The sequence below is a fragment of the Engystomops pustulosus genome, chromosome 9, assembly GCF_040894005.1.
Source record: "Engystomops pustulosus chromosome 9, aEngPut4.maternal, whole genome shotgun sequence".
NCBI classification, from domain to species: domain Eukaryota; kingdom Metazoa; phylum Chordata; class Amphibia; order Anura; family Leptodactylidae; genus Engystomops; species Engystomops pustulosus.
In genome coordinates this window covers 108,453,625-108,480,632 of record NC_092419.1, presented here as the reverse complement: position 1 = coordinate 108,480,632, position 27,008 = coordinate 108,453,625, and the positions used below count along the sequence as shown (strand labels likewise).

The 27,008-nt window shown below is 46.4% G+C and overlaps 1 protein-coding gene across 4 annotated transcripts in view; it reads right to left on the bottom strand.

Moving 5' to 3' along the window:
* RALGDS (ral guanine nucleotide dissociation stimulator) overlaps nt 1–27,008 on the bottom strand; it is a 124,419-nt gene that overhangs the window by 46,013 nt on the left and 51,398 nt on the right. Inside the window, exon 1 of one of the 4 annotated variants that reach the window (XM_072125512.1) lies at nt 8,043–8,179. The exons of the other annotated variants lie outside the window; for them this stretch is intronic. Coding sequence (XP_071981613.1) covers nt 8,043–8,048 — 6 coding nt within the window. The 5' untranslated portion in view covers nt 8,049–8,179. Of the gene's footprint in view, nt 1–8,042; nt 8,180–27,008 lie in introns of those variants that run through there. 4 annotated transcript variants of the gene reach the window in all.

Below are 27,008 nucleotides of genomic sequence, written 5' to 3'. Positions count from 1 at the left end.
CCCCAGGTTATACCGGCTGTACATATATCATTATATACAGGGGATCCCCAGGTTATACCGGCTGTACATATATCATTATATACAGGAGATCCCCAGGTTATACCGGCTGTACATATATCATTATATACAGGAGATCCCCAGGTTATACCGGCTGTACATATATCATTATATACAGGAGATCCCCAGGTTATACCGGCTGTACATATATCATTATATACAGGAGATCCCCAGGTTATACCGGCTGTACATATATCATTATATACAGGAGATCCCCAGGTTATACCGGCTGTACATATATCATTATATACAGGAGATCCCCAGGTTATACCAGCTGTACATATATCATTATATACAGGAGATCCCCAGGTTATACCGGCTGTACATATATCATTATATACAGGAGATGCCCGGGTTATACCGTCTGTACATATATCATTATATACAGGAGATTCCCAGGTTATACCGGCTGTACATATATCATTATATACAGGAGATCCCCAGGTTATAGCGGCTGTACATATATCATTATATACAGGAGATCCCCAGGTTATACCGGCTGTACATGTATCATTATATACAGGAGATCCCCAGGTTATACCGGCTGTACATATATCATTATATACAGGAGATCCCCAGGTTATACCGGCTGTACATATATCATTATATACAGGAGATCCCCAGGTTATACCGGCTGTACATATATCATTATATACAGGAGATCCCCAGGTTATACCGGCTGTACATATATCATTATATACAGGAGATCCCCAGGTTATACCAGCTGTACATATATCATTATATACAGGAGATCCCCAGGTTATACCGGCTGTACATATATCATTATATACAGGAGATCCCCAGGTTATAGCGGCTGTACATGTATCATTATATACAGGAGATCCCCAGGTTATACCGGCTGTACATATAGCATTATATACAGGAGATCTCCAGGTTATACCGGCTGTACATATATCATTATATACAGGAGATCCCCAGGTTATACCGGCTGTACATATATCATTATATACAGGAGATCCCCAGGTTATACCAGCTGTACATATATCATTATATACAGGAGATCCCCAGGTTATAGCGGCTGTACATGTATCATTATATACAGGAGATCCCCAGGTTATACCGGCTGTACATATAGCATTATATACAGGAGATCTCCAGGTTATACCGGCTGTACATATATCATTATATACAGGAGATCCCCAGGTTATACCATGCTCGCTATGTATGCAGTATTTAGGCCTCTGCACATTAGATCTGGGGGTGTAGCGGAGGGTGTTCTAGTAAATGATGTTACTGACGGCTCCTGAGGTTATCGTACTTTTCGTAAAAGAAACTTGTTTTTCCTGATAAAAACACAAAACCTGCAGAATTCTGCTACAATCCCGGAGACTGGCAGGAATCTGAATTTGCCAGCGGAAGGAAACATCGTGTCACATCATGACTAGAACCGAAAAAAGTTATTGGAGTCATTACATAGTAAATGTGGGGGTTCACCTAAGTTATGGGGCACTACACTGCTTTGTTGGGATCCTTACATAGTAAATGTGGCGGTACAAGAAGGATATGGGGGTCACTGCATAGTAAATGTGGGGGTACACCACAGATACGAGGGTCACTACATAATATATGTGGGGGTACACCACGGATACGAGGGTCACTACATAGTAAATGTGGGGGTACACCACAGATACGAGGGTCACTACATAATATATGTGGGGGTACACCACAGATACGAGGGTCACTACATAATAAATGTGGGGGTACACCACAGATACGAGGGTCACTACATAGTAAATGTGGGGGTACACCACAGAGACGAGGGTCACTACATAGTAAATGTGGGGGTACACCACGAATACGAGGGTCACTACATAGTAAATGTGGGGGTACACCACGGATACGAGGGTCACTACATAGTAAATGTGGGGGTACACCACGGATACGAGGGTCACTACATAGTAAATGTGGGGGTACACCACGGATACGAGGGTCACTACATAATAAATGTGGGGGTACACCACAGATACGAGGGTCACTACATAGTAAATGTGGGGGTACACCACAGATACGAGGGTCACTACATAGTAAATGTGGGGGTACACCACGAATACGAGGGTCACTACATAGTAAATGTGGGGGTACACCACGAATACGAGGGTCACTACATAGTAAATGTGGGGGTACACCACGAATATGAGGGTCACTACATAGTAAATGTGGGGGTACACCACGAATACGAGGGTCACTACATAGTAAATGTGGGGGTACACCACGGATACGAGGGTCACTACATAGTAAATGTGGGGGTACACCACGAATACGAGAATCACTACATAGTAAATGTGGGGGTACACCAAGGATACGAGGGTCACTACATAGTAAATGTGGGGGTACACCACGGATACGAGGGTCACTACATAGTAAATGTGGGGTTACAACATAGTAAATGTAGAGCTTACCAAAGTTATGGGGTACGCTGTTTTGTTGGGGTCACTACATAGTAAATGTGGAGGTACAACAAGGATATTGAGGTCATTGCATAGTAAATGTGGGGGTACAAGGATATTGAGGTCATTGCATAGTAAATGTGGGGGTACAAGGATATTGAGGTCATTGCATAGTAAATGTGGGGGTACAAGGATATGGGGGTCGCTGAATAGTAAATGTGGGGGTACAAGGATAAGGGGGTCGCTGCATAGTAAATGTGGGGGTACAAGGATATTGAGGTCATTGCATAGTAAATGTGGGGGTACAAGGATATGGGGGTCGCTGCATAGTAAATGTGGGGTACTACAAGGATAAGGGGGTCGCTGCATAGTAAATGTGGGGGTACAAGGATATGGGGGTTGCTGCATAGTAAATGTGGGGGTACAAGGATATGGGGGTCGCTGCATAGTAAATGTGGGGTACTACAAGGATATGGGGGTCGCTGCATAGTAAATGTGGGGGTACAAGGATATTGAGGTCATTGCATAGTAAATGTGGGGGTACACGGATAAGGGGGTCGCTGCATAGTAAATGTGGGGGTACAAGGATATGGGGGTCGCTGCATAGTAAATGTGGGGTACTACAAGGATATGGGGGTCGCTGCATAGTAAATGTGGGGGTACAAGGATATTGAGGTCATTGCATAGTAAATGTGGGGGTACAAGGATAAGGGGGTCGCTGCATAGTAAATGTGGGGGTACAAGGATATTGAGGTCATTGCATAGTAAATGTGGGGGTACAAGGATATTGAGGTCATTGCATAGTAAATGTGGGGGTACAAGGATAAGGGGGTCGCTGCATAGTAAATGTGGGGGTACAAGGATAAGGGGGTCGCTGCATAGTAAATGTGGGGGTACAAGGATATTGAGGTCATTGCATAGTAAATGTGGGGGTACAAGGATATTGAGGTCATTGCATAGTAAATGTGGGGGTACAAGGATATTGAGGTCATTGCATAGTAAATGTGGGGGTACAAGGATAAGGGGGTCGCTGCATAGTAAATGTGGGGGTACAAGGATATTGAGGTCATTGCATAGTAAATGTGGGGGTACAAGGATATTGAGGTCATTGCATAGTAAATGTGGGGGTACAAGGATAAGGGGGTCACTACATAGTAAATGTGGGGGTACACCACGGATACGAGGGTCACTACATAATAAATGTGGGGGTACACCACAGATACGAGGGTCACTACATAGTAAATGTGGGGGTACACCACAGATACGAGGGTCACTACATAGTAAATGTGGGGGTACACCACGAATACGAGGGTCACTACATAGTAAATGTGGGGGTACACCACGAATACGAGGGTCACTACATAGTAAATGTGGGGGTACACCACGAATATGAGGGTCACTACATAGTAAATGTGGGGGTACACCACGAATACGAGGGTCACTACATAGTAAATGTGGGGGTACACCACGGATACGAGGGTCACTACATAGTAAATGTGGGGGTACACCACGAATACGAGAATCACTACATAGTAAATGTGGGGGTACACCAAGGATACGAGGGTCACTACATAGTAAATGTGGGGGTACACCACGGATACGAGGGTCACTACATAGTAAATGTGGGGTTACAACATAGTAAATGTAGAGCTTACCAAAGTTATGGGGTACGCTGTTTTGTTGGGGTCACTACATAGTAAATGTGGAGGTACAACAAGGATATTGAGGTCATTGCATAGTAAATGTGGGGATACAAGGATATTGAGGTCATTGCATAGTAAATGTGGGGGTACAAGGATATGGGGGTCGCTGAATAGTAAATGTGGGGGTACAAGGATAAGGGGGTCGCTGCATAGTAAATGTGGGGGTACAAGGATATTGAGGTCATTGCATAGTAAATGTGGGGGTACAAGGATATGGGGGTCGCTGCATAGTAAATGTGGGGGTACAAGGATAAGGGGGTCGCTGCATAGTAAATGTGGGGGTACAAGGATAAGGGGGTCGCTGCATAGTAAATGTGGGGTACAAGGATAAGGGGGTCGCTGCATAGTAAATGTTGGGGTACAACAAGGATATGGGGGTCGCTGCATAGTAAATGTTGGGGTACAACAAGGATATGGGGGTCGCTGCATAGTAAATGTGGGGGTACAAGGATATTGAGATCATTGCATAGTAAATGTGGGGGTACAAGGATATTGAGGTCATTGCATAGTAAATGTGGGGGTACAAGGATATGGGGGTCGCTGCATAGTAAATGTGGGGTACTACAAGGATATGGGGGTCGCTGCATGGTAAATGTTGGGGTACAACAAGGATATGGGGGTCGCTGCATAGTAAATGTTGGGGTACAACAAGGATATGGGGGTCGCTGCATAGTAAATGTGGGGGTACAAGGATATTGAGGTCATTGCATAGTAAATGTGGGGGTACAAGGATATGGGGGTCGCTGCATAGTAAATGTGGGGGTACAAGGATATGGGGGTCGCTGCATAGTAAATGTGGGGTACTACAAGGATATGGGGGTCGCTGCATAGTAAATTTTGGGGTACAACAAGGATATGGGGGTTGCTGCATAGTAAATGTGGGGGTACAAGGATATGGGGGTCGCTGCATAGTAAATGTGGGGTACTACAAGGATATGGGGGTCGCTGCATAGTAAATGTGGGGGTACAAGGATATTGAGGTCATTGCATAGTAAATGTGGGGGTACAAGGATAAGGGGGTCGCTGCATAGTAAATGTGGGGGTACAAGGATATGGGGGTCGCTGCATAGTAAATGTGGGGTACTACAAGGATATGGGGGTCGCTGCATAGTAAATGTGGGGGTACAAGGATATTGAGGTCATTGCATAGTAAATGTGGGGGTACAAGGATAAGGGGGTCGCTGCATAGTAAATGTGGGGGTACAAGGATATTGAGGTCATTGCATAGTAAATGTGGGGGTACAAGGATATTGAGGTCATTGCATAGTAAATGTGGGGGTACAAGGATATTGAGGTCATTGCATAGTAAATGTGGGGGTACAAGGATAAGGGGGTCGCTGCATAGTAAATGTGGGGGTACAAGGATATTGAGGTCATTGCATAGTAAATGTGGGGGTACAAGGATATTGAGGTCATTGCATAGTAAATGTGGGGGTACAAGGATAAGGGGGTCACTACATAGTAAATGTGGGGGTACACCACGGATACGAGGGTCACTACATAATAAATGTGGGGGTACACCACAGATACGAGGGTCACTACATAGTAAATGTGGGGGTACACCACAGATACGAGGGTCACTACATAGTAAATGTGGGGGTACACCATGAATACGAGGGTCACTACATAGTAAATGTGGGGGTACACCACGAATACGAGGGTCACTACATAGTAAATGTGGGGGTACACCACGAATACGAGGGTCACTACATAGTAAATGTGGGGGTACACCACGAATATGAGGGTCACTACATAGTAAATGTGGGGGTACACCACGAATACGAGGGTCACTACATAGTAAATGTGGGGGTACACCACGGATACGAGGGTCACTACATAGTAAATGTGGGGGTACACCACGAATACGAGAATCACTACATAGTAAATGTGGGGGTACACCAAGGATACGAGGGTCACTACATAGTAAATGTGGGGGTACACCACGGATACGAGGGTCACTACATAGTAAATGTGGGGTTACAACATAGTAAATGTAGAGCTTACCAAAGTTATGGGGTACGCTGTTTTGTTGGGGTCACTACATAGTAAATGTGGAGGTACAACAAGGATATTGAGGTCATTGCATAGTAAATGTGGGGGTACAAGGATATGGGGGTCGCTGCATAGTAAATGTGGGGGTACAAGGATAAGGGGGTCGCTGCATAGTAAATGTGGCGTACTACAAGGATAAGGGGGTCGCTGCATGGTAAATGTTGGGGTATAACAAGGATATGGGGGTCGCTGCATAGTAAATGTTGGGGTACAACAAGGATATGGGGGTCGCTGCATAGTAAATGTGGGGGTACAAGGATATTGAGATCATTGCATAGTAAATGTGGGGGTACAAGGATATTGAGGTCATTGCATAGTAAATGTGGGGGTACAAGGATATGGGGGTCGCTGCATAGTAAATGTGGGGTACTACAAGGATATGGGGGTCGCTGCATGGTAAATGTTGGGGTACAACAAGGATATGGGGGTCGCTGCATAGTAAATGTTGGGGTACAACAAGGATATGGGGGTCGCTGCATAGTAAATGTGGGGGTACAAGGATATGGGGGTCGCTGCATAGTAAATGTGGGGGTACAAGGATATGGGGGTCGCTGCATAGTAAATGTGGGGGTACAAGGATATGGGGGTCGCTGCATAGTAAATGTGGGGTACTACAAGGATATGGGGGTCGCTGCATAGTAAATTTTGGGGTACAACAAGGATATGGGGGTCGCTGCATAGTAAATGTGGGGGTACAAGGATATGGGGGTCGCTGCATAGTAAATGTGGGGTACTACAAGGATATGGGGGTCGCTGCATAGTAAATGTGGGGGTACAAGGATATGGGGGTCGCTGCATAGTAAATGTGGGGGTACAAGGATATGGGGGTCGCTGCATAGTAAATGTGGGGTACTACAAGGATATGGGGGTCGCTGCATTGTAAATTTTGGGGTACAACAAGGATATGGGGGTTGCTGCATAGTAAATGTGGGGGTACAAGGATATGGGGGTCGCTGCATAGTAAATGTGGGGGTACAAGGATATGGGGGTCGCTGCATAGTAAATGTGGGGTACTACAACGATATGGGGGTCGCTGCATAGTAAAAGTGGGGGTACAAGGATATTGAGGTCATTGCATAGTAAATGTGGGGGTACAAGGATAAGGGGGTCGCTGCATAGTAAATGTGGGGGTACAAGGATATGGGGGTCGCTGCATAGTAAATGTGGGGTACTACAAGGATATGGGGGTCGCTGCATAGTAAATGTGGGGGTACAAGGATATTGAGGTCATTGCATAGTAAATGTGGGGGTACAAGGATAAGGGGGTCGCTGCATAGTAAATGTGGGGGTACAAGGATATTGAGGTCATTGCATAGTAAATGTGGGGGTACAAGGATATTGAGGTCATTGCATAGTAAATGTGGGGGTACAAGGATATTGAGGTCATTGCATAGTAAATGTGGGGGTACAAGGATATTGAGGTCATTGCATAGTAAATGTGGGGGTACAAGGATATTGAGGTCATTGCATAGTAAATGTGGGGGTACAAGGATAAGGGGGTCGCTGCATAGTAAATGTGGGGGTGCAAGGATCTCTTAACAAATCTCTTAACCACTTTCTATGTGATGAAGATGAACTCTGCTGCGTTGTCCTCATGATAACACTTCTTGTCCTGTGGAACAGGAAGAGCTGTCATAGGGACACAGAGCAGAGGAACTAAAGACTTCAACTAACCAAAACTAATAGAAACCTGCGCAGTCTGAACAGCTCCCAGGAAGGAGACCCCCAACCATCGAGGCACTTGGATCAGCGCCCCCAATAGCGCAGGATAAGTGCCCCCCTCTCGGCCTAGTCCCCCTGAGAGTCTATACACAGGCCTTGCCTTCATTAGAAGCGGATGTGCAGCCGCAGGACCCCAGACTCTTGCTCCCTTGTGCAGTGAGTGGATCCCATCACCCCTCGGATCCCAGCAGCGAGTGAGGCGAGAAGCGAGAGAGAGTGAGGTCTCCTCTCAGCTACACCCACGCAAAAATGAGCAAAAACAGAGAAAGTTAACCCGCTCTTCTGCAGTTCTCTGCCCAAATCCCCAAAAATCACTGCAAGGCCTTAAAGGGACCCTGTCCCCAGGTTAATGCTGTTCATTCTATAGTTACATGTTATAGAGCAGACTGATCTATACTTATACAGGAGAAGATTCAGTGTAACTACAAATGTATCAATAGGAATGGCTACACGTGGTGTGAGAAGCTACAAGTGACCCCTATGGGCATCCGCAGAAATCTTCACATCCCTTTGCATGTTGTGCAATGCATACACGGGGCATGAGTGCTGGGGTCCCCCAGTGTGGGGGCAGAGTTATAGAAAACCCCGGGCACTACCACTTTATCATGGGCTATTACCCGCCCATACGTTCTGTAACTGATGGAGGTCTCCACCCTCCTATGTATGACACAGTGCACACCTGTCATTACCTGAGCTCTAGGGCACCACCTGGTGGAAGGAATGGGGAGACACAAGAGTCAGGACCCACATGTAACAGGGAGTGAAGCAGGACTTATTTCACAATCAGGATGGAAGTTTTATAGAGAAATAGACAAAAGATTAGACTAGAGCTTCAAAGAGATCCACATTGTAATATACTCACACTTGAAAGCCTTCAAAGAGAACCCGTCAGCAGGTGTGACCATAAAGACTGCAGAAAGTGTTATGCATTGTCCCTGGAAAGATGTGTAATTATACATCACACTGCTGTGCTCTGTGCTCTCTGCAGCCAGTGCTGGGTATAGTCCCTGGAGAGATGTGTAATCACACCTCACACTGCTGTGCTCTGTGCTCTCTGCAGCCAGTGTTATGTATTGTCCCTGGAGAGATGTGTAATCAGACCTCACACTGCTGTGCTCTGTGCTCTCTGCAGCCAGTGTTATGTATTGTCCCTGGAGAGATGTGTAATCACACCTCACACTGCTGTGCTCTGTGCTCTCTGCAGCCAGTGTTATGTATTGTCCCTGGAGAGATGTGTAATCATACCTCACACTGCTGTGCTCTCTGCAGCCAGTGTTATGTATTGTCCCTGGAGAGATGTGTAATCAGACCTCACACTGCTGTGCTCTGTGCTCTCTGCAGCCAGTGTTATGTATTGTCCCTGGAGAGATGTGTAATCAGACCTCACACTGCTGTGCTCTGTGCTCTCTGCAGCCAGTGTTATGTATTGTCCCTGGAGAGATGTGTAATCAGACCTCACACTGCTGTGCTCTGTGCTCTCTGCAGCCAGTGTTATGTATTGTCCCTGGAGAGATGTGTAATCAGACCTCACACTGCTGTGCTCTGTGGTCTCTGCAGCCAGTGTTATGTATTGTCCCTGGAGAGATGTGTAATCATACCTCACACTGCTGTGCTCTGTGCTCTCTGCAGCCAGTGTTATGTATTGTCCCTGGAGAGATGTGTAATCAGACCTCACACTGCTGTGCTCTGCAGCCAGTATTATGTATTGTCCCTGGAGAGATGTGTAATCAGACCTCACACTGCTGTGCTCTGTGCTCTCTGCAGCCAGTGTTATGTATCGTCTCTGGAGAGATGTGTAATCAGACCTCACACTGCTGTGCTCTGTGCTCTCTGCAGCCAGTGTTATGTATTGTCCCTGGAGAGATGTGTAATCAGACCTCACACAGCTGTGCTCTGTGCTCTCTGCAGCCAGTGCTATGTATTGTCCCTGGAGAGATGTGTAATCAGACCTCACACTGCTGTGCTCTGTGCTCTCTGCAGCCAGTGTTATGTACTGTCCTTGGAGAGATGTGTAATCAGACCTCACACTGCTGTGCTCTCTGCAGCCAGTACTGGGTACAGTCCCTGCAGAGATATGTAATCAGACCTTTATGTATGTTGTTAGTAGCAGCAGGACTGTGATATATGGATGTATATTCTAGGATTGCAACATCTCCAAATGCACTGGGTGATGTCTCTTACAAAGCAAGGACAGTACATAGCAGTGGCGGCAGAGAGCACAGAGCGCAGCAGTGTGAGGCATAACAAAACAACTCTCCAGTCACATCTATTGGCAGGTTTCTGTAATATAGCCTTAGATTATAACCACCACAATGAAAACCTCCATTCTTTACACTACAGGATGAATCCAGAGAACTGTAAGAAAGTGCCAGGGTTTAGAATTGTGCGTTATCCACCTCTTGCAATAAAGGGGACAAAAAGAGGAAGGAATTTCCGGTCCTCTGAAGCCGCCTGAGGTTGTGATACCAGCGCTGGATTCCAGCCTTGTCCTTCTGTCTCAGCAGGGCAGCTGTCACAGTGTGTCACTTATCACCCGCCATACACCATCCGCTCCACAGCTTCTCTGCATATATCATAGAAACAGAATGTGGGAGAACCTGTAGAGACTAGATATATATGTATACAGTGTGTGTATAGGTCTAAGGAGGACATACCTAGAATAACTCATGTGGAAACAAGTTTAGTAATAGATTGTATCCCCCCTGTACAGTCTCCTCTCCCCGGGATGTAATGGCTGATAACAGAGAGTAATAGATTGTATCCCCCCTGTACAGTCTCCTCTCCCCGGGATGTAATGGCTGATAACAGAGAGTAATAGATTGTATCCCCCCTGTACAGTCTCCTCTCCCCGGGATGTAATGGCTGATAACAGAGAGTAATAGATTGTATCCCCCCCTGTACAGTCTCCTCTCCCCGGGGTGTAATGGCTGATAACAGAGAGTAATAGATTGTATCCCCCCTGTACAGTCTCCTCTCCCCGGGATGTAATGGCTGATAACAGAGAGTAATAGATTGTATCCCCCTGTACAGTCTCCTCTCCCCGGGGTGTAATGGCTGATAACAGAGAGTAATAGATTGTATCCCCCTGTACAGTCTCCTCTCCCCGGGGTGTAATGGCTGATAACAGAGAGTAATAGATTGTATACCCCCTGTACAGTCTCCTCTCCCCGGGGTGTAATGGCTGATAACAGAGAGTAATAGATTGTATCCCCCCCTGTACAGTCTCCTCTCCCCGGGATGTAATGGCTGATAACAGAGAGTAATAGATTGTATCCCCCCTGTACAGTCTCCTCTCCCCGGGATGTAATGGCTGATAACAGAGAGTAATAGATTGTATCCCTCCTGTACAGTCTCCTCTCCCCGGGGTGTAATGGCTGATAACAGAGAGTAATAGATTGTATCCCCCTGTACAGTCTCCTCTTCCCGGCATGTAATGGCTGATAACAGAGAGTAATAGATTGTATCCCTCCTGTACAGTCTCCTCTCCCCGGGGTGTAATGGCTGATAACAGAGAGTAATAGATTGTATCCCCCTGTACAGTCTCCTCTCCCCGGGATGTAATGGCTGATAACAGAGAGTAATAGATTGTATCCCCCCCCTGTACAGTCTCCTCTCCCCGGGATGTAATGGCTGATAACAGAGAGTAATAGATTGTATCCCCCTGTACAGTCTCCTCTCCCCGGGATGTAATGGCTGATAACAGAGAGTAATAGATTGTATCCCCCCCTGTACAGTCTCCTCTCCCCGGGATGTAATGGCTGATAACAGAGAGTAATAGATTGTATCCCCCCCCCCCCCCCTGTACAGTCTTCTCTCCCCGGGATGTAATGGCTGATAACAGAGAGTAATAGATTGTATCCCCCCCTGTACAGTCTCCTCTCCCCGGGATGTAATGGCTGATAACAGAGAGTAATAGATTGTATCCCCCCCTGTACAGTCTCCTCTCCCCAGGATGTAATGGCTGATAACAGAGAGTAATAGATTCTATCCCCCTGTACAGTCTCCTCTCCCCAGGATGTAATGGCTGATAACAGAGAGTAATAGATTGTATCCCCCCCTGTACAGTCTCCTCTCCCTGGGATGTAATGGCTGATAACAGAGAGTAATAGATTGTATCCCCCTGTACAGTCTCCTCTCCCCGGGATGTAATGGCTGATAACAGAGAGTAATAGATTGTATCCCCCCTGTACAGTCTCCTCTCCCCGGGATGTAATGGCTGATAACAGAGAGTAATAGATTGTATCCCCCCTGTACAGTCTCCTCTCCCCAGGATGTAATGGCTGATAACAGAGAGTAATAGATTGTATCCCCCCTGTACAGTCTCCTCTCCCCGGGATGTAATGGCTGATAACAGAGAGTAATAGATTGTATCCCCCTGTACAGTCTCCTCTCCCCGGGATGTAATGGCTGATAACAGAGAGTAATAGATTGTATCCCCCCTGTACAGTCTCCTCTCCCCGGGATGTAATGGCTGATAACAGAGAGTAATAGATTGTATCCCCCTGTACAGTCTCCTCTCCCCGGGGTGTAATGGCTGATAACAGAGAGTAACAGATTGTATCCCCCCTGTACAGTCTCCTCTCCCCGGGGTGTAATGGCTGATAACAGAGAGTAATAGATTGTATCCCCCCCCTGTACAGTCTCCTCTCCCCGGGATGTAATGGCTGATAACAGAGAGTAATAGATTGTATCCCCCCTGTACAGTCTCCTCTCCCCGGGATGTAATGGCTGATAACAGAGAGTAATAGATTGTATCCCCCCCTGTACAGTCTCCTCTCCCCGGGATGTAATGGCTGATAACAGAGAGTAATAGATTGTATCCACCTGTACAGTCTCCTCTCCCCGGGATGTAATGGCTGATAACAGAGAGTAATAGATTGTATCCCCCCTGTACAGTCTCCTCTCCCCGGGATGTAATGGCTGATAACAGAGAGTAATAGATTGTATCCCCCCCTGTACAGTCTCCTCTCCCCGGGATGTAATGGCTGATAACAGAGAGTAATAGATTGTATCCCCCCCTGTACAGTCTCCTCTCCCCGGGATGTAATGGCTGATAACAGAGAGTAATAGATTGTATCCCCCCCTGTACAGTCTCCTCTCCCCGGGATGTAATGGCTGATAACAGAGAGTAATAGATTGTATCCCCCCCTGTACAGTCTCCTCTCCCCGGGATGTAATGGCTGATAACAGAGAGTAATAGATTGTATCCACCTGTACAGTCTCCTCTCCCCGGGATGTAATGGCTGATAACAGAGAGTAATAGATTGTATCCCCCTGTACAGTCTCCTCTCCCCGGGATGTAATGGCTGATAACAGAGAGTAATAGCTTGTATCCCCCCTGTACAGTCTCCTCTCCCCGGGATGTAATGGCTGATAACAGAGAGTAATAGATTGTATCCCCCTGTACAGTCTCCTCTCCCCGGGATGTAATGGCTGATAACAGAGAGTAATAGATTGTATCCCCCTGTACAGTCTCCTCTCCCCGGGATGTAATGGCTGATAACAGAGAGTAATAGATTGTATCCCCCCTGTACAGTCTCCTCTCCCCGGGATGTAATGGCTGATAACAGAGAGTAATAGATTGTATCCCCCTGTACAGTCTCCTCTCCCCGGGATGTAATGGCTGATAACAGAGAGTAATAGATTATATCCCCCCCTGTACAGTCTCCTCTCCCCGGGATGTAATGGCTGATAACAGAGAGTAATAGATTGTATCCCCCTGTACAGTCTCCTCTCCCCGGGATGTAATGGCTGATAACAGAGAGTAATAGATTGTATCCCCCCCTGTACAGTCTCCTCTCCCCGGGATGTAATGGCTGATAACAGAGAGTAATAGATTGTATCCACCTGTACAGTCTCCTCTCCCCGGGATGTAATGCCTGATAACAGAGAGTAATAGATTGCATCCCCCCCTGTACAGTCTCCTCTCCCCGGGGTGTAATGGCTGATAACAGAGAGTAATAGATTGTATCCCCCCCCCCCTCCTGTACAGTCTCCTCTCCCCGGGATGTAATGGCTGATAACAGAGAGTAATAGATTGTATCCCCCTGTACAGTCTCCTCTCCCCGGGATGTAATGGCTGATAACAGAGAGTAATAGATTGTATCCCCCCCCTGTACAGTCTCCTCTCCCCAGGATGTAATGGCTGATAACAGAGAGTAATAGATTGTATCCCCCCTGTACAGTCTCCTCTCCCCAGGATGTAATGGCTGATAACAGAGAGTAATAGATTGTATCCCCCCTGTACAGTCTCCTCTCCCCGGGATGTAATGGCTGATAACAGAGAGTAATAGATTGTATCCCCCTGTACAGTCTCCTCTCCCCGGGATGTAATGGCTGATAACAGAGAGTAATAGATTGTATCCCCCTGTACAGTCTCCTCTCCCCGGGATGTAATGGCTGATAACAGAGAGTAATAGATTGTATCCCCCCCTGTACAGTCTCCTCTCCCCGGGATGTAATGGCTGATAACAGAGAGTAATACATTGTATCCACCTGTACAGTCTCCTCTCCCCGGGATGTAATGGCTGATAACAGAGAGTAATAGATTGCATCCCCCCCTGTACAGTCTCCTCTCCCCGGGGTGTAATGGCTGATAACAGAGAGTAATAGATTGTATCCCCCCCTGTACAGTCTCCTCTCCCCGGGGTGTAATGGCTGATAACAGAGAGTAATAGATTGTATCCCCCCTGTACAGTCTCCTCTCCCCGGGATGTAATGGCTGATAACAGAGAGTAATAGATTGTATCCCCCTGTACAGTCTCCTCTCCCCGGGATGTAATGGCTGATAACAGAGAGTAATAGATTGTATCCCCCCCTGTACAGTCTCCTCTCCCCGGGATGTAATGGCTGATAACAGAGAGTAATAGATTGTATCCCCCCTGTACAGTCTCCTCTCCCCAGGATGTAATGGCTGATAACAGAGAGTAATAGATTGTATCCCCCCTGTACAGTCTCCTCTCCCCAGGATGTAATGGCTGATAACAGAGTAATAGATTGTATCCCCCCCCGTACAGTCTCCTCTCCCCGGGATGTAATGGCTGATAACAGAGAGTAATAGATTGTATCCCCCCCCCTGTACAGTCTCCTCTCCCCGGGATGTAATGGCTGATAACAGAGAGTAATAGATTGTATCCCCCTGTACAGTCTCCTCTCCCCGGGATGTAATGGCTGATAACAGAGAGTAATAGATTGTATCCCCCCTGTACAGTCTCCTCTCCCCGGGATGTAATGGCTGATAACAGAGAGTAATAGATTGTATCCCCCCCTGTACAGTCTCATCTCGCTGGGATGTAATGGCTGATAACAGAGAGTAATAGATTGTATCCCCCCTGTACAGTCTCCCCTCCCCGGGGTGTAATGGCTGATAACAGAGAGTAATAGATTGTATCCCCCCTGTACAGTCTCCTCTCCCCAGGATGTAATGGCTGATAACAGAGAGTAATAGATTGTATCCCCCCCCCTGTACAGTCTCCTCTCCCCGGGATGTAATGGCTGATAACAGAGAGTAATAAACCACTAACCAATATAACAAAGAACTTGGCGTCTCTGATATAAATGAGTTATTAGCAATGGCTCTGGGATGCTGCAGTCTGGAGTGGGATTTAGGATTATTAGGGCAATGTATAGGGTGATGTATAGGGCGATGTATAAGGCGATGTATAGGGATATGTATAGGGATATGTATAGGGCGATGCATAGGGCGATGCATAGGGCGATGCATAGGGCGATGTATGGGGTTATGTGTCAGAGCGCTTCCCAATGCATCTGTCTATTGGATACTGGATCACATGTAGAAGCACCGCAAGCTCCCTCTGCCATGTTCTGACTCCGGCTGAATTTGGGGTCCCGTCCAAGCCCCCCACATAAGCTGCACATCAGAGGAGCAGTCACATGATATTAGGTAAGTGCACGTCTTCCGCCATCCAGCAGTGAGCGGCACCTGCTCCGGCTCTCTACAATCTTCATATTGTCAGAGATTTCACAAGAGCCCTAAATGACAAGTGACAGAGACTTCTCCGCTGTTCAGTGCTGAGCACACAATTGTTCAGCAGGACAGCGAGTACAGGAGCCGTCATTGTGCTGGAATGTTTGTTGCGGATTTTGGCTTTTGCTGGCAGGGCGGGGGGTGGGGGGGCCACGGGACAGAACAATAGCGCCCTGTTTTGTGTTGGCCACAGGCTGGCACATGAGGAGTACAGTCAGCGGGTGACATGACAGTCACAGACCCGAGCAAAAACAAGCTACAAAATCACTCCCCCCCCCCCCCCCCCCATAGCCGATTCACGATACTGGGTCTCTCAGATTGTCATCAACTTAACAATAATTATTTAAAAATATAACTACTATAATACTGCCCCCTATGTACAGGAATATAACTACTTTAATACTGCCCCCTATGTACAAGGATATAACTACTATAATACTGCCCCCTATGTACAGGAATATAACTACTATAATACTGCCCCCTATGTACAGGAATATAACTACTATAATACTGCCCCCTATGTACAGGAATATAACTCCTATAATACTGCCCATATGTACAGGAATATAACTACTATAATACTGCCCCCTATGTACAGGAATATAACTACTATAATACTGCTCCCTATGTACAGGAATATAACTACTATAATACTGCCCCCTATGTACAAGAATATAACTACTATAATACTGCCCCCTATGTACAAGAATATAACTACTATAATACTGCCCCCTATGTACAAGAATATAACTACTATAATACTGCCCCCTATGTACAAGAATATAACTACTATAATACTGTCCCCTATGTACAAGAATATAACTACTATAATACTGCCCCCTATGTACAAGAATATAACTACTATAATACTGCCCCCTATGTACAAGAATATAACTACTATAATACTGCCCCCTATGTACAAGAATATAACTACTATAATACTGCCCCCTATGTACAAGAATATAACTACTATAATACTGCCCCCTATGTACAAGAATATAACTACTATAATACTGCCCCCTATGTACAGGAATATAACTACTTTAATACTGCCCCCTATGTACAAGGATATAACTACTATAATACTGCCCCCTATGTACAGGAATATAACTACTATAATACTGCCCCCTATGTACAGGAATATAACTACTATAATACTGCCCCCTATGTACAGGAATATAACTCCTATAATACTGCCCATATGTACAGGAATATAACTACTATAATACTGCCCCCTATGTACAGGAATATAACTACTATAATACTGCTCCCTATGTACAGGAATATAACTACTATAATACTGCCCCCTATGTACAAGAATATAACTACTATAATACTGCCCCCTATGTACAAGAATATAACTACTATAATACTGCCCCCTATGTACAGGAATATAACTACTATAATACTACCCCCTATGTACAGGAATATAACTACTATAATACTGCCCCCTATGTACAAGAATATAACTACTATAATACTGCCCCCTATGTACAGGAATATAACTACTATAATACTGCCCCCTATGTACAGGAATATAACTACCATAATACTGCCCCCTATGTACAGGAATATAGCTACTATAATACTGCCCCCTATGTACAGGAATATAACTACTATAATACTGCCCCCTATGTACAGGAATATAACTACTATAATACTGCCCCCTATGTACAGAGATATAACTACTATAATACTGCCCCCTATGTACAAGAATATAACTACTATAATACTGCCCCCTATGTACAAGAATATAACTACTATAATACTGTCCCCTATGTACAAGAATATAACTACTATAATACTGCCCCCTATGTACAAGAATATAACTACTATAATACTGCCCTCTATGTACAAGAATATAACTACTATAATACTGCCCCCTATGTACAGGAATATAACTACTATAATACTGCCCCCTATGTACAAGAATATAACTACTATAATACTGCCCCCTATGTACAAGAATATAACTACTATAATACTGCCCCCTATGTACAGGAATATAACTACTATAATACTGCCCCTATGTACAGGAATATAACTACTATAATACTGCCCCCTATGTACAGGAATATAACTACTATAATACTGCCCCATATGTACAGGAATATAACTACTATAATACTGCCCCCTATGTACAAGAATATAACTACTATAATACTGCCCCCTATGTACAGGAATATAACTACTATAATACTGCTCCCTATGTACAAGAATATAACTACTATAATACTGCCACCTATGTACTATGATATATATAAGTAGTAGTGTATAGACAGGGGTCACAGTTATTTGCTTGGGGTTGAGAACGTCTATTGTTTGTTATTTGTCAACATGTTATCTTCTGCGTTTCATGCGTGTGATGGTCCTAATTGAATTTCTCATCTATCAGTCTGTGGACATTGTGTCACTGTCGGGGTCACGCTGCGATCACTTATCAGGGGTTGGAGGTCTGTGACGAGAGTTGGGATCGTCCTTGCAGAATATTGTCAACAACGAGGGGCATCATATCAGAAGCCAGCGGGTTACAAGTCTTACAATGAGTCCATATAACCACGAGAACGGTGGATACAATGGTAGCAAACCCTCAACTGTGAAAAGTAGCGTTTTGTAGTACTAGATGTATACAATGTCTGTTATTATTCAACCAAAGTAAGCAGTGATCTTATAAACAGTGATAAATAGCTCTGATATCTGACTCCAGGCGCCATAGTCTGATGTATGGAGGCGCCGCACCTCCCACCTCATCCCTGTTAGACCTGGGGGGGGGGGGCAGATGACCTCATCCACATCTCGGACCCCCACCAGGAATAAGAGCAGATCTGCCATCACTGCTGGGAAGACGAGGGGCTCGGCGACAGATGTCAGGACGAGGGGGTCTCGGCCCTATTAATACATAGTCATCTCTACTATGACAAGGACTTGGAGATGTGATTCACGCGTTAAATACGTACTAGAACCTAGTTAAAGGGGGTCTGCAGGGTGGGGCCGCATGACATCCCCTGTTACTCCACTACCACTACCCCCCGATGTCCCTGAACATTTTAGGAGTCTCCTGCCACCATAGGAAACAATAGAAGCCGCTCAGCCAATCCCTGGCAAGAGCAGTGACCCCCTTAGACTTGTGATTGGCTGATTGCCCTCCCCTATTGGGGACTGGTAATTGAGTTATTGGTCCCCAGCAAAGACCCTAATAACAAACAATGACATCCCCTTTAAGTAGGGGTTAGTACAGGAATTGTTGCCCCTGTAAAAATCCCTTTAATATAGGGAACTCCTCTACAGAAAAATAATAGGATCTTTTCAGACCCCCAGTCATCAGAGAGTAATCTCCTATACTAAGGGGGGGCTCTGCACACAACAGAATTATGGAAAGATGGGCGGAGCATGACAAGCATTCTCTCTGGTATAATTTGCATGACATGCTCCGCCCCTCTCCGCCCCTACTAGTTGTATGAAGCGTCCCTTTAAATATTGTTATTGCAGCCAGCGCTGCCTCAGAATGGATCAGCACCAGCACCTCTAGAGCAGGTGTGACCCATACATAATACATGGCTGACCTCCCCAGCTGCTGCAGACATACACAGCGCTGCAGGACGGCAAAGGTAGGTACATTACACATGGAGGCGAGTGCGGCCCCTACTATCCACCTTGGCCCTGGGTCTTTCCCGGAAAGGGAAATCCTATGTGAATCCAGGACCATCAGTTGTATCTGAATGTTATATGTCACTGTGGCAGAGGAGCTTACACTCTAATCTCCTTACTCAAGCCAATAGTGTCACAATGCAACACTTCAGCAGAGACCAATGTGGTCCTGGGATGTCAGTCAGTCAGGGATGTGACCTATGGCTCCGTTCACATGGGGCACTCAGGGATGTGACCTATGGCTCCGTTCACATGGGGCACTCAGGGATGTGACCTATGGCTCCGTTCACATGGGGCACTCAGGGATGTGACCTATGGCTCCGTTCACATGGGGCACTCAGGGATGTGACCTATGGCTCCGTTCACATGGGGCACTCGGGGACCTCAGGTTTTGTATCTGATGGAAGTTGATTGAAACTTCCCAACAAGCCCAGTGCAGCTCCAATCCTTCCCCTTACTATCCCCAATGCAATGAAGAGATGATATCTGGAGGAAACTCATCAGACTACACGTGGCTTGTTTGTTGTCTGTTACCATAGAGACACATAGAAGCTGTAGAGACAGAATGGTAACAAGTCACCTACATGTAACTGTATGAATAAGTATCTAAGGTATGTAGGTTCTATGTCGGCCTCCCCTCCTTGGTGTTCTGGGGCTGTAGACACCTAAGCCCGTGGCCCAGCTTCTTACTTTGTGGGGATCTGGTTGACATTGTAACTTTTCTCCGTCATGTTGTACAATCCTGAATGATACAGAATAGTCTTCTCTATAAAGGATAATCATAAGGTTCATGTCACATAGCACATGTGACATCGCCTCCTACTATGCTGACCCAGGATTCCGAAAAAAGCTAAAAACTTTCCAAAATAACACAAACTGCAGCAAAAGTCAGCAAAACTGCAGAGGAACAAGGAACTGAGGCCGACCCCAAGTAACCCCAGACCTGCCCAGGCACACGAAGTTATACACAGAGTTCATCCCCTAAATGTGCAACACAGACAGAGGAGAGCTGCAGCACCACGCACATGCACCCCACATAGGGTCACTGCTGTAGCGTCGCGCACCGCATGGAAGGTCATGGCTGTAGCGTCGCACAGGGTCATGGCTGCAGCGTCATATATATATACAGTACATAAGGTCATCGCTGCAGCTTTAAATTCATATGCCGTCCACCAAGTCATTGCTGCAGCGGCATATGCATGTATTGTACATCAGGTCATTGCTGCAGTGGCATATGCATGTACCATCTGTCAGGTCATTGCTGCAGTGGCATATGCATGTACCATCCGTCAGGTCATTACTGCAGCGGCATATGCATGTACCATCCATCAGGTCATTGCTGCAACGGCATATGCATGTACCATCCGTCAGGTCATTGCGACATATGCATGTACCATCCGTCAGGTCATTACTGCAACGGCATATGCATGTACCATCCGTCAGGTCATTACTGCAACGGCATATGCATGTACCATCCGTCAGGTCATTACTGCAACGGCATATGCATGTACCATCCGTCAGGTCATTACTGCAACGGCATATGCATGTACCATCCGTCAGGTCATTGCTGCAGCGGCATATGCATGTACCATCCATCAGGTCATTACTGTAACGGCATATGCATGTACCATCCGTCAGGTCATTGCTGCAGCGGCATATGCATGTACTATCCGTCAGGTCATTGCGACATATGCATGTACCATCCGTCAGGTCATTGCTGCAGCGGCATATGCATGTACTATCCGTCAGGTCATTGCTGCAGCGGCATATGCATGTACTATCCGTCAGGTCATTGCGGCATATGCATGTACCATCCGTCAGGTCATTGCTGCAGCGGCATATGCATGTACTATCCGTCAGGTCATTGCGACATATGCATGTACCATCCGTCAGGTCATTGCTGCAGCGGCATATGCATGTACCATCCATCAGGTCATTACTGCAGCGGCATATGCATGTACCATCCATCAGGTCATTACTGCAACGGCATATGCATGTACTATCCGTCAGGTCATTGCTGCAGCAGCATATGCATGTACCATTTGTCAGGTCAATGCGGCATATGCATGTTCCATCCGTCAGGTCAATGCGGCATATGCATGTTCCATCCGTCAGGTCATTGCGGCATATGCATGTACCATCCGTCAGGTCATTACTGCAACAGCATATGCATGTACCATCTGTCAGGTCATTGCATTATATGCATGTTCCATCCGTCAGGTCATTGCATTATATGCATGTACCATCCGTCAGGTCATTGCGGCATATGCATGTACCATCTGTAAGGTCATTGCTGCAGCAGCATATGCATGTACCATCCGTCAGGTCATTGCGGCATATGCATGTACCATCTGTAAGGTCATTGCTGCAGCAGCATATGCATGTACCATCCGTCAGGTCATTGCGGCATATGCATGTACTATCTGTAAGGTCATTGCTGCAGCAGCATATGCATGTACCATCCGTCAGGTCATTACATTATATGCATGTACCATCCGTCAGGTCATTGTGGCATATGCATGTACCATCCGTCAGGTTATTGCGGCATATGCATGTACCATCCGTCAGGTCATTACTGCAACGGCATATGCATGTACATCCATCAGGTCATTACTGCAACGGCATATGCATGTATTGTACATCAGGTCATTACTGCAACGGCATATGCATGTACCATCCGTCAGGTCATTACTGCAACGGCATATGCATGTACCATCCGTCAGGTCATTGCTGCAACGGCATATGCATGTACCATCTGTCAGGTCATTGCGACATATGCATGTACCATCCGTCAGGTCATTACTGCAACGGCATATGCATGTACCATCCGTCAGGTCATTACTGCAACGGCATATGCATGTACCATCCGTCAGGTCATTGCTGCAGCGGCATATGCATGTACCATCCATCAGGTCATTACTGCAACGGCATATGCATGTACCATCCGTCAGGTCATTGCTGCAGCGGCATATGCATGTACTATCCGTCAGGTCATTGCGACATATGCATGTACCATCCGTCAGGTCATTGCTGCAGCGGCATATGCATGTACCATCCATCAGGTCATTACTGCAACGGCATATGCATGTACTATCCGTCAGGTCATTGCTGCAGCAGCATATGCATGTACCATTTGTCAGGTCAATGCGGCATATGCATGTTCCATCCGTCAGGTCAATGCGGCATATGCATGTTCCATCCGTCAGGTCATTGCGGCATATGCATGTACCATCCGTCAGGTCATTACTGCAACAGCATATGCATGTACCATCTGTCAGGTCATTGCATTATATGCATGTACCATCCGTAAGGTCATTGCATTATATGCATGTACCATCCGTCAGGTCATTGCGGCATATGCATGTACCATCTGTAAGGTCATTGCTGCAGCAGCATATGCATGTACCATCCGTCAGGTCATTGCGGCATATGCATGTACCATCTGTAAGGTCATTGCTGCAGCAGCATATGCATGTACCATCCGTCAGGTCATTGTGGCATATGCATGTACCATTCGTCAGGTTATTGCGGCATATGCATGTACCATCCGTCAGGTTATTGCGGCATATGCATGTACCATTCGTCAGGTTATTGCGGCATATGCATGTACCATCCGTCAGGTTATTGCGGCATATGCATGTACCATCCGTCAGGTTATTGCGGCATATGCATGTACCATCCGTCAGGTCATTGCTGCAGCTGCATATGCATGTACTATCCATCAGGTCATTGCATTATATGCATGTACCATCTGTCAGGTAATTGCATTATATGCATGTACCATCCGGCAGGTCACTGCGGCATATGCATGTACCATCCGTTAGGTCATTACATTATATGCATGTACCATCTGTAAGGTCATTGCTGCAGCAGCATATGCATGTACCATCCGTCAGGTCATTGTGGCATATGCATGTACCATTCGTCAGGTTATTGCGGCATATGCATGTACCATCCGTCAGGTTATTGCGGCATATGCATGTACCATTCGTCAGGTTATTGCGGCATATGCATGTACCATCCGTCAGGTTATTGCGGCATATGCATGTACCATCCGTCAGGTTATTGCGGCATATGCATGTACCATCCGTCAGGTCATTGCTGCAGCTGCATATGCATGTACTATCCATCAGGTCATTGCATTATATGCATGTACCATCTGTCAGGTAATTGCATTATATGCATGTACCATCCGGCAGGTCATTGCGACATATGCATGTACCATCCGTCAGGTCATTACTGCAACGGCATATGCATGTACCATCCGTCAGGTCATTACTGCAACGGCATATGCATGTACCATCCGTCAGGTCATTGCTGCAGCGGCATATGCATGTACCATCCATCAGGTCATTACTGCAACGGCATATGCATGTACCATCCGTCAGGTCATTGCTGCAGCGGCATATGCATGTACTATCCGTCAGGTCATTGCGACATATGCATGTACCATCCGTCAGGTCATTGCTGCAGCGGCATATGCATGTACCATCCATCAGGTCATTACTGCAACGGCATATGCATGTACTATCCGTCAGGTCATTGCTGCAGCAGCATATGCATGTACCATTTGTCAGGTCAATGCGGCATATGCATGTTCCATCCGTCAGGTCAATGCGGCATATGCATGTTCCATCCGTCAGGTCATTGCGGCATATGCATGTACCATCCGTCAGGTCATTACTGCAACAGCATATGCATGTACCATCTGTCAGGTCATTGCATTATATGCATGTACCATCCGTAAGGTCATTGCATTATATGCATGTACCATCCGTCAGGTCATTGCGGCATATGCATGTACCATCTGTAAGGTCATTGCTGCAGCAGCATATGCATGTACCATCCGTCAGGTCATTGCGGCATATGCATGTACCATCTGTAAGGTCATTGCTGCAGCAGCATATGCATGTACCATCCGTCAGGTCATTGTGGCATATGCATGTACCATTCGTCAGGTTATTGCGGCATATGCATGTACCATCCGTCAGGTTATTGCGGCATATGCATGTACCATTCGTCAGGTTATTGCGGCATATGCATGTACCATCCGTCAGGTTATTGCGGCATATGCATGTACCATCCGTCAGGTTATTGCGGCATATGCATGTACCATCCGTCAGGTCATTGCTGCAGCTGCATATGCATGTACTATCCATCAGGTCATTGCATTATATGCATGTACCATCTGTCAGGTAATTGCATTATATGCATGTACCATCCGGCAGGTCACTGCGGCATATGCATGTACCATCCGTTAGGTCATTACATTATATGCATGTACCATCTGTAAGGTCATTGCTGCAGCAGCATATGCATGTACCATCCGTCAGGTCATTGTGGCATATGCATGTACCATTCGTCAGGTTATTGCGGCATATGCATGTACCATCCGTCAGGTTATTGCGGCATATGCATGTACCATTCGTCAGGTTATTGCGGCATATGCATGTACCATCCGTCAGGTTATTGCGGCATATGCATGTACCATCCGTCAGGTTATTGCGGCATATGCATGTACCATCCGTCAGGTCATTGCTGCAGCTGCATATGCATGTACTATCCATCAGGTCATTGCATTATATGCATGTACCATCTGTCAGGTAATTGCATTATATGCATGTACCATCCGGCAGGTCACTGCGGCATATGCATGTACCATCCGTTAGGTCATTACATTATATGCATGCACCATCCGTCAGGTCATTGCGTTATATGCATGCGCCATCCGTTAGGTCATTACATTATATGCATGTACCATCCGTTAGGTCATTACATTATATGCATGTACCATCCGTCAGGTCATTGCGTTATATGCATGCGCCATCCGTCAGGTCATTGCATTATATGCATGTACCATCCGTCAGGTCATTGCATTATATGCATGCGCCATCCGTCAGGTCATTGCATTATATGCATGTACCATCCGTCAGGTCATTGCATTATATGCATGTACCATCCGTCAGGTCATTGCATTATATGCATGTACCATCCGTCAGGTCATTGCATTATATGCATGCGCCATCCGTCAGGTCATTGCATTATATGCATGCGCCATCCGTCAGGTCATTGCATTATATGCATGTACCATCCGTCAGGTCATTGCATTATATGCATGCGCCATCCGTCAGGTCATTGCATTATATGCATGTACCATCCGTCAGGTCATTACATTATATGCATGTACCATCCGTCAGGTCATTGCATTATATGCATGTACCATCCGTCAGGTCATTGCATTATATGCATGCGCCATCCGTCAGGTCATTGCATTATATGCATGCACCATCCGTCAGGTCTTTGCATTATATGCATGTACCATCCGTCAGGTCTTTGCATTATATGCATGTACAGTAGCTCAGACAATTGCTGCTGCATCATATGAACTTCTAAGGCAGGAACCCAGGCAGCAAACAGTTAACTAGGGAATTTCATTTCGACAAAACTTTCTGGAAAAAAATGAGAGTTTTCGATTTCCGAAAAAACAAAACTAGAATGAACCACGCGTTGTTCTGAGGATTTCACAAGCCCTGCCCGGCGCTGAGGTAGTGCTGATACCACACAAGTGTCCGCAGCACCTGGGCCAAGCCACGTGACTACCAGGAACCGGCGCCGCTCATTCACCATTGTCTGGCGTCCTGTGAAGCCTCGTGCGGTTCCTGGGAACACGAGGTGCAGGAAGAGGCACATGACTCAGGAGAAGCGTTCTGGAAATTGCAAAAGAAATTTTTCATTTCCAAAGAATTTTCTTGTGATTTCTCCGTACGTTGTGTGAATGTGCGCGGCCGCCGCTCCTCCGCATACTGATACGTGTCACACGCGGGGAATTGTATTATTTCATCATTTATATCATTTCTACCTATACATTACCAAGGCCGGGGAGATAGCGAGTGGGGCAGAGGTCCTGCTGTTACACAGCAGCAGCCCCTCCCCGACACTGCTGTGCTCTTTGCTCTGTGCATTCATCTCTCCAGAGACAATACCTACCTACCTGACTGCAGAGAGCACAGAGCACAGCAGTGTGAGGTATAATTACCCTACTCTGCAGGGACAATACTGAACACTGGCTGCACAGTGCACAGCAGTGTGAGGTCTGATTATATATCTCTCCAGGGACAATACATAACACTGGCTGCAGAGAGCACAGAGCACAGCAGGGTGAGGTCTGATTACACATCTCTCCAGGGACAATACATAACACTGGCTGCAGAGAGCACAGAGCACAGCAGTGTGAGGTCTGATTATATATCTCTCCAGGGACAATACATAACACTGGCTGCAGAGAGCACAGAGCACAGCAGTGTGAGGTCTGATTACACATCTCTCCAGGGACAATACATAACACTGGCTGCAGAGAGCACAGAGCACTGCAGTGTGAGGGCTGATTACACATCTCTCCAGGGACAATACTGAACACTGACTGCAGAGAGC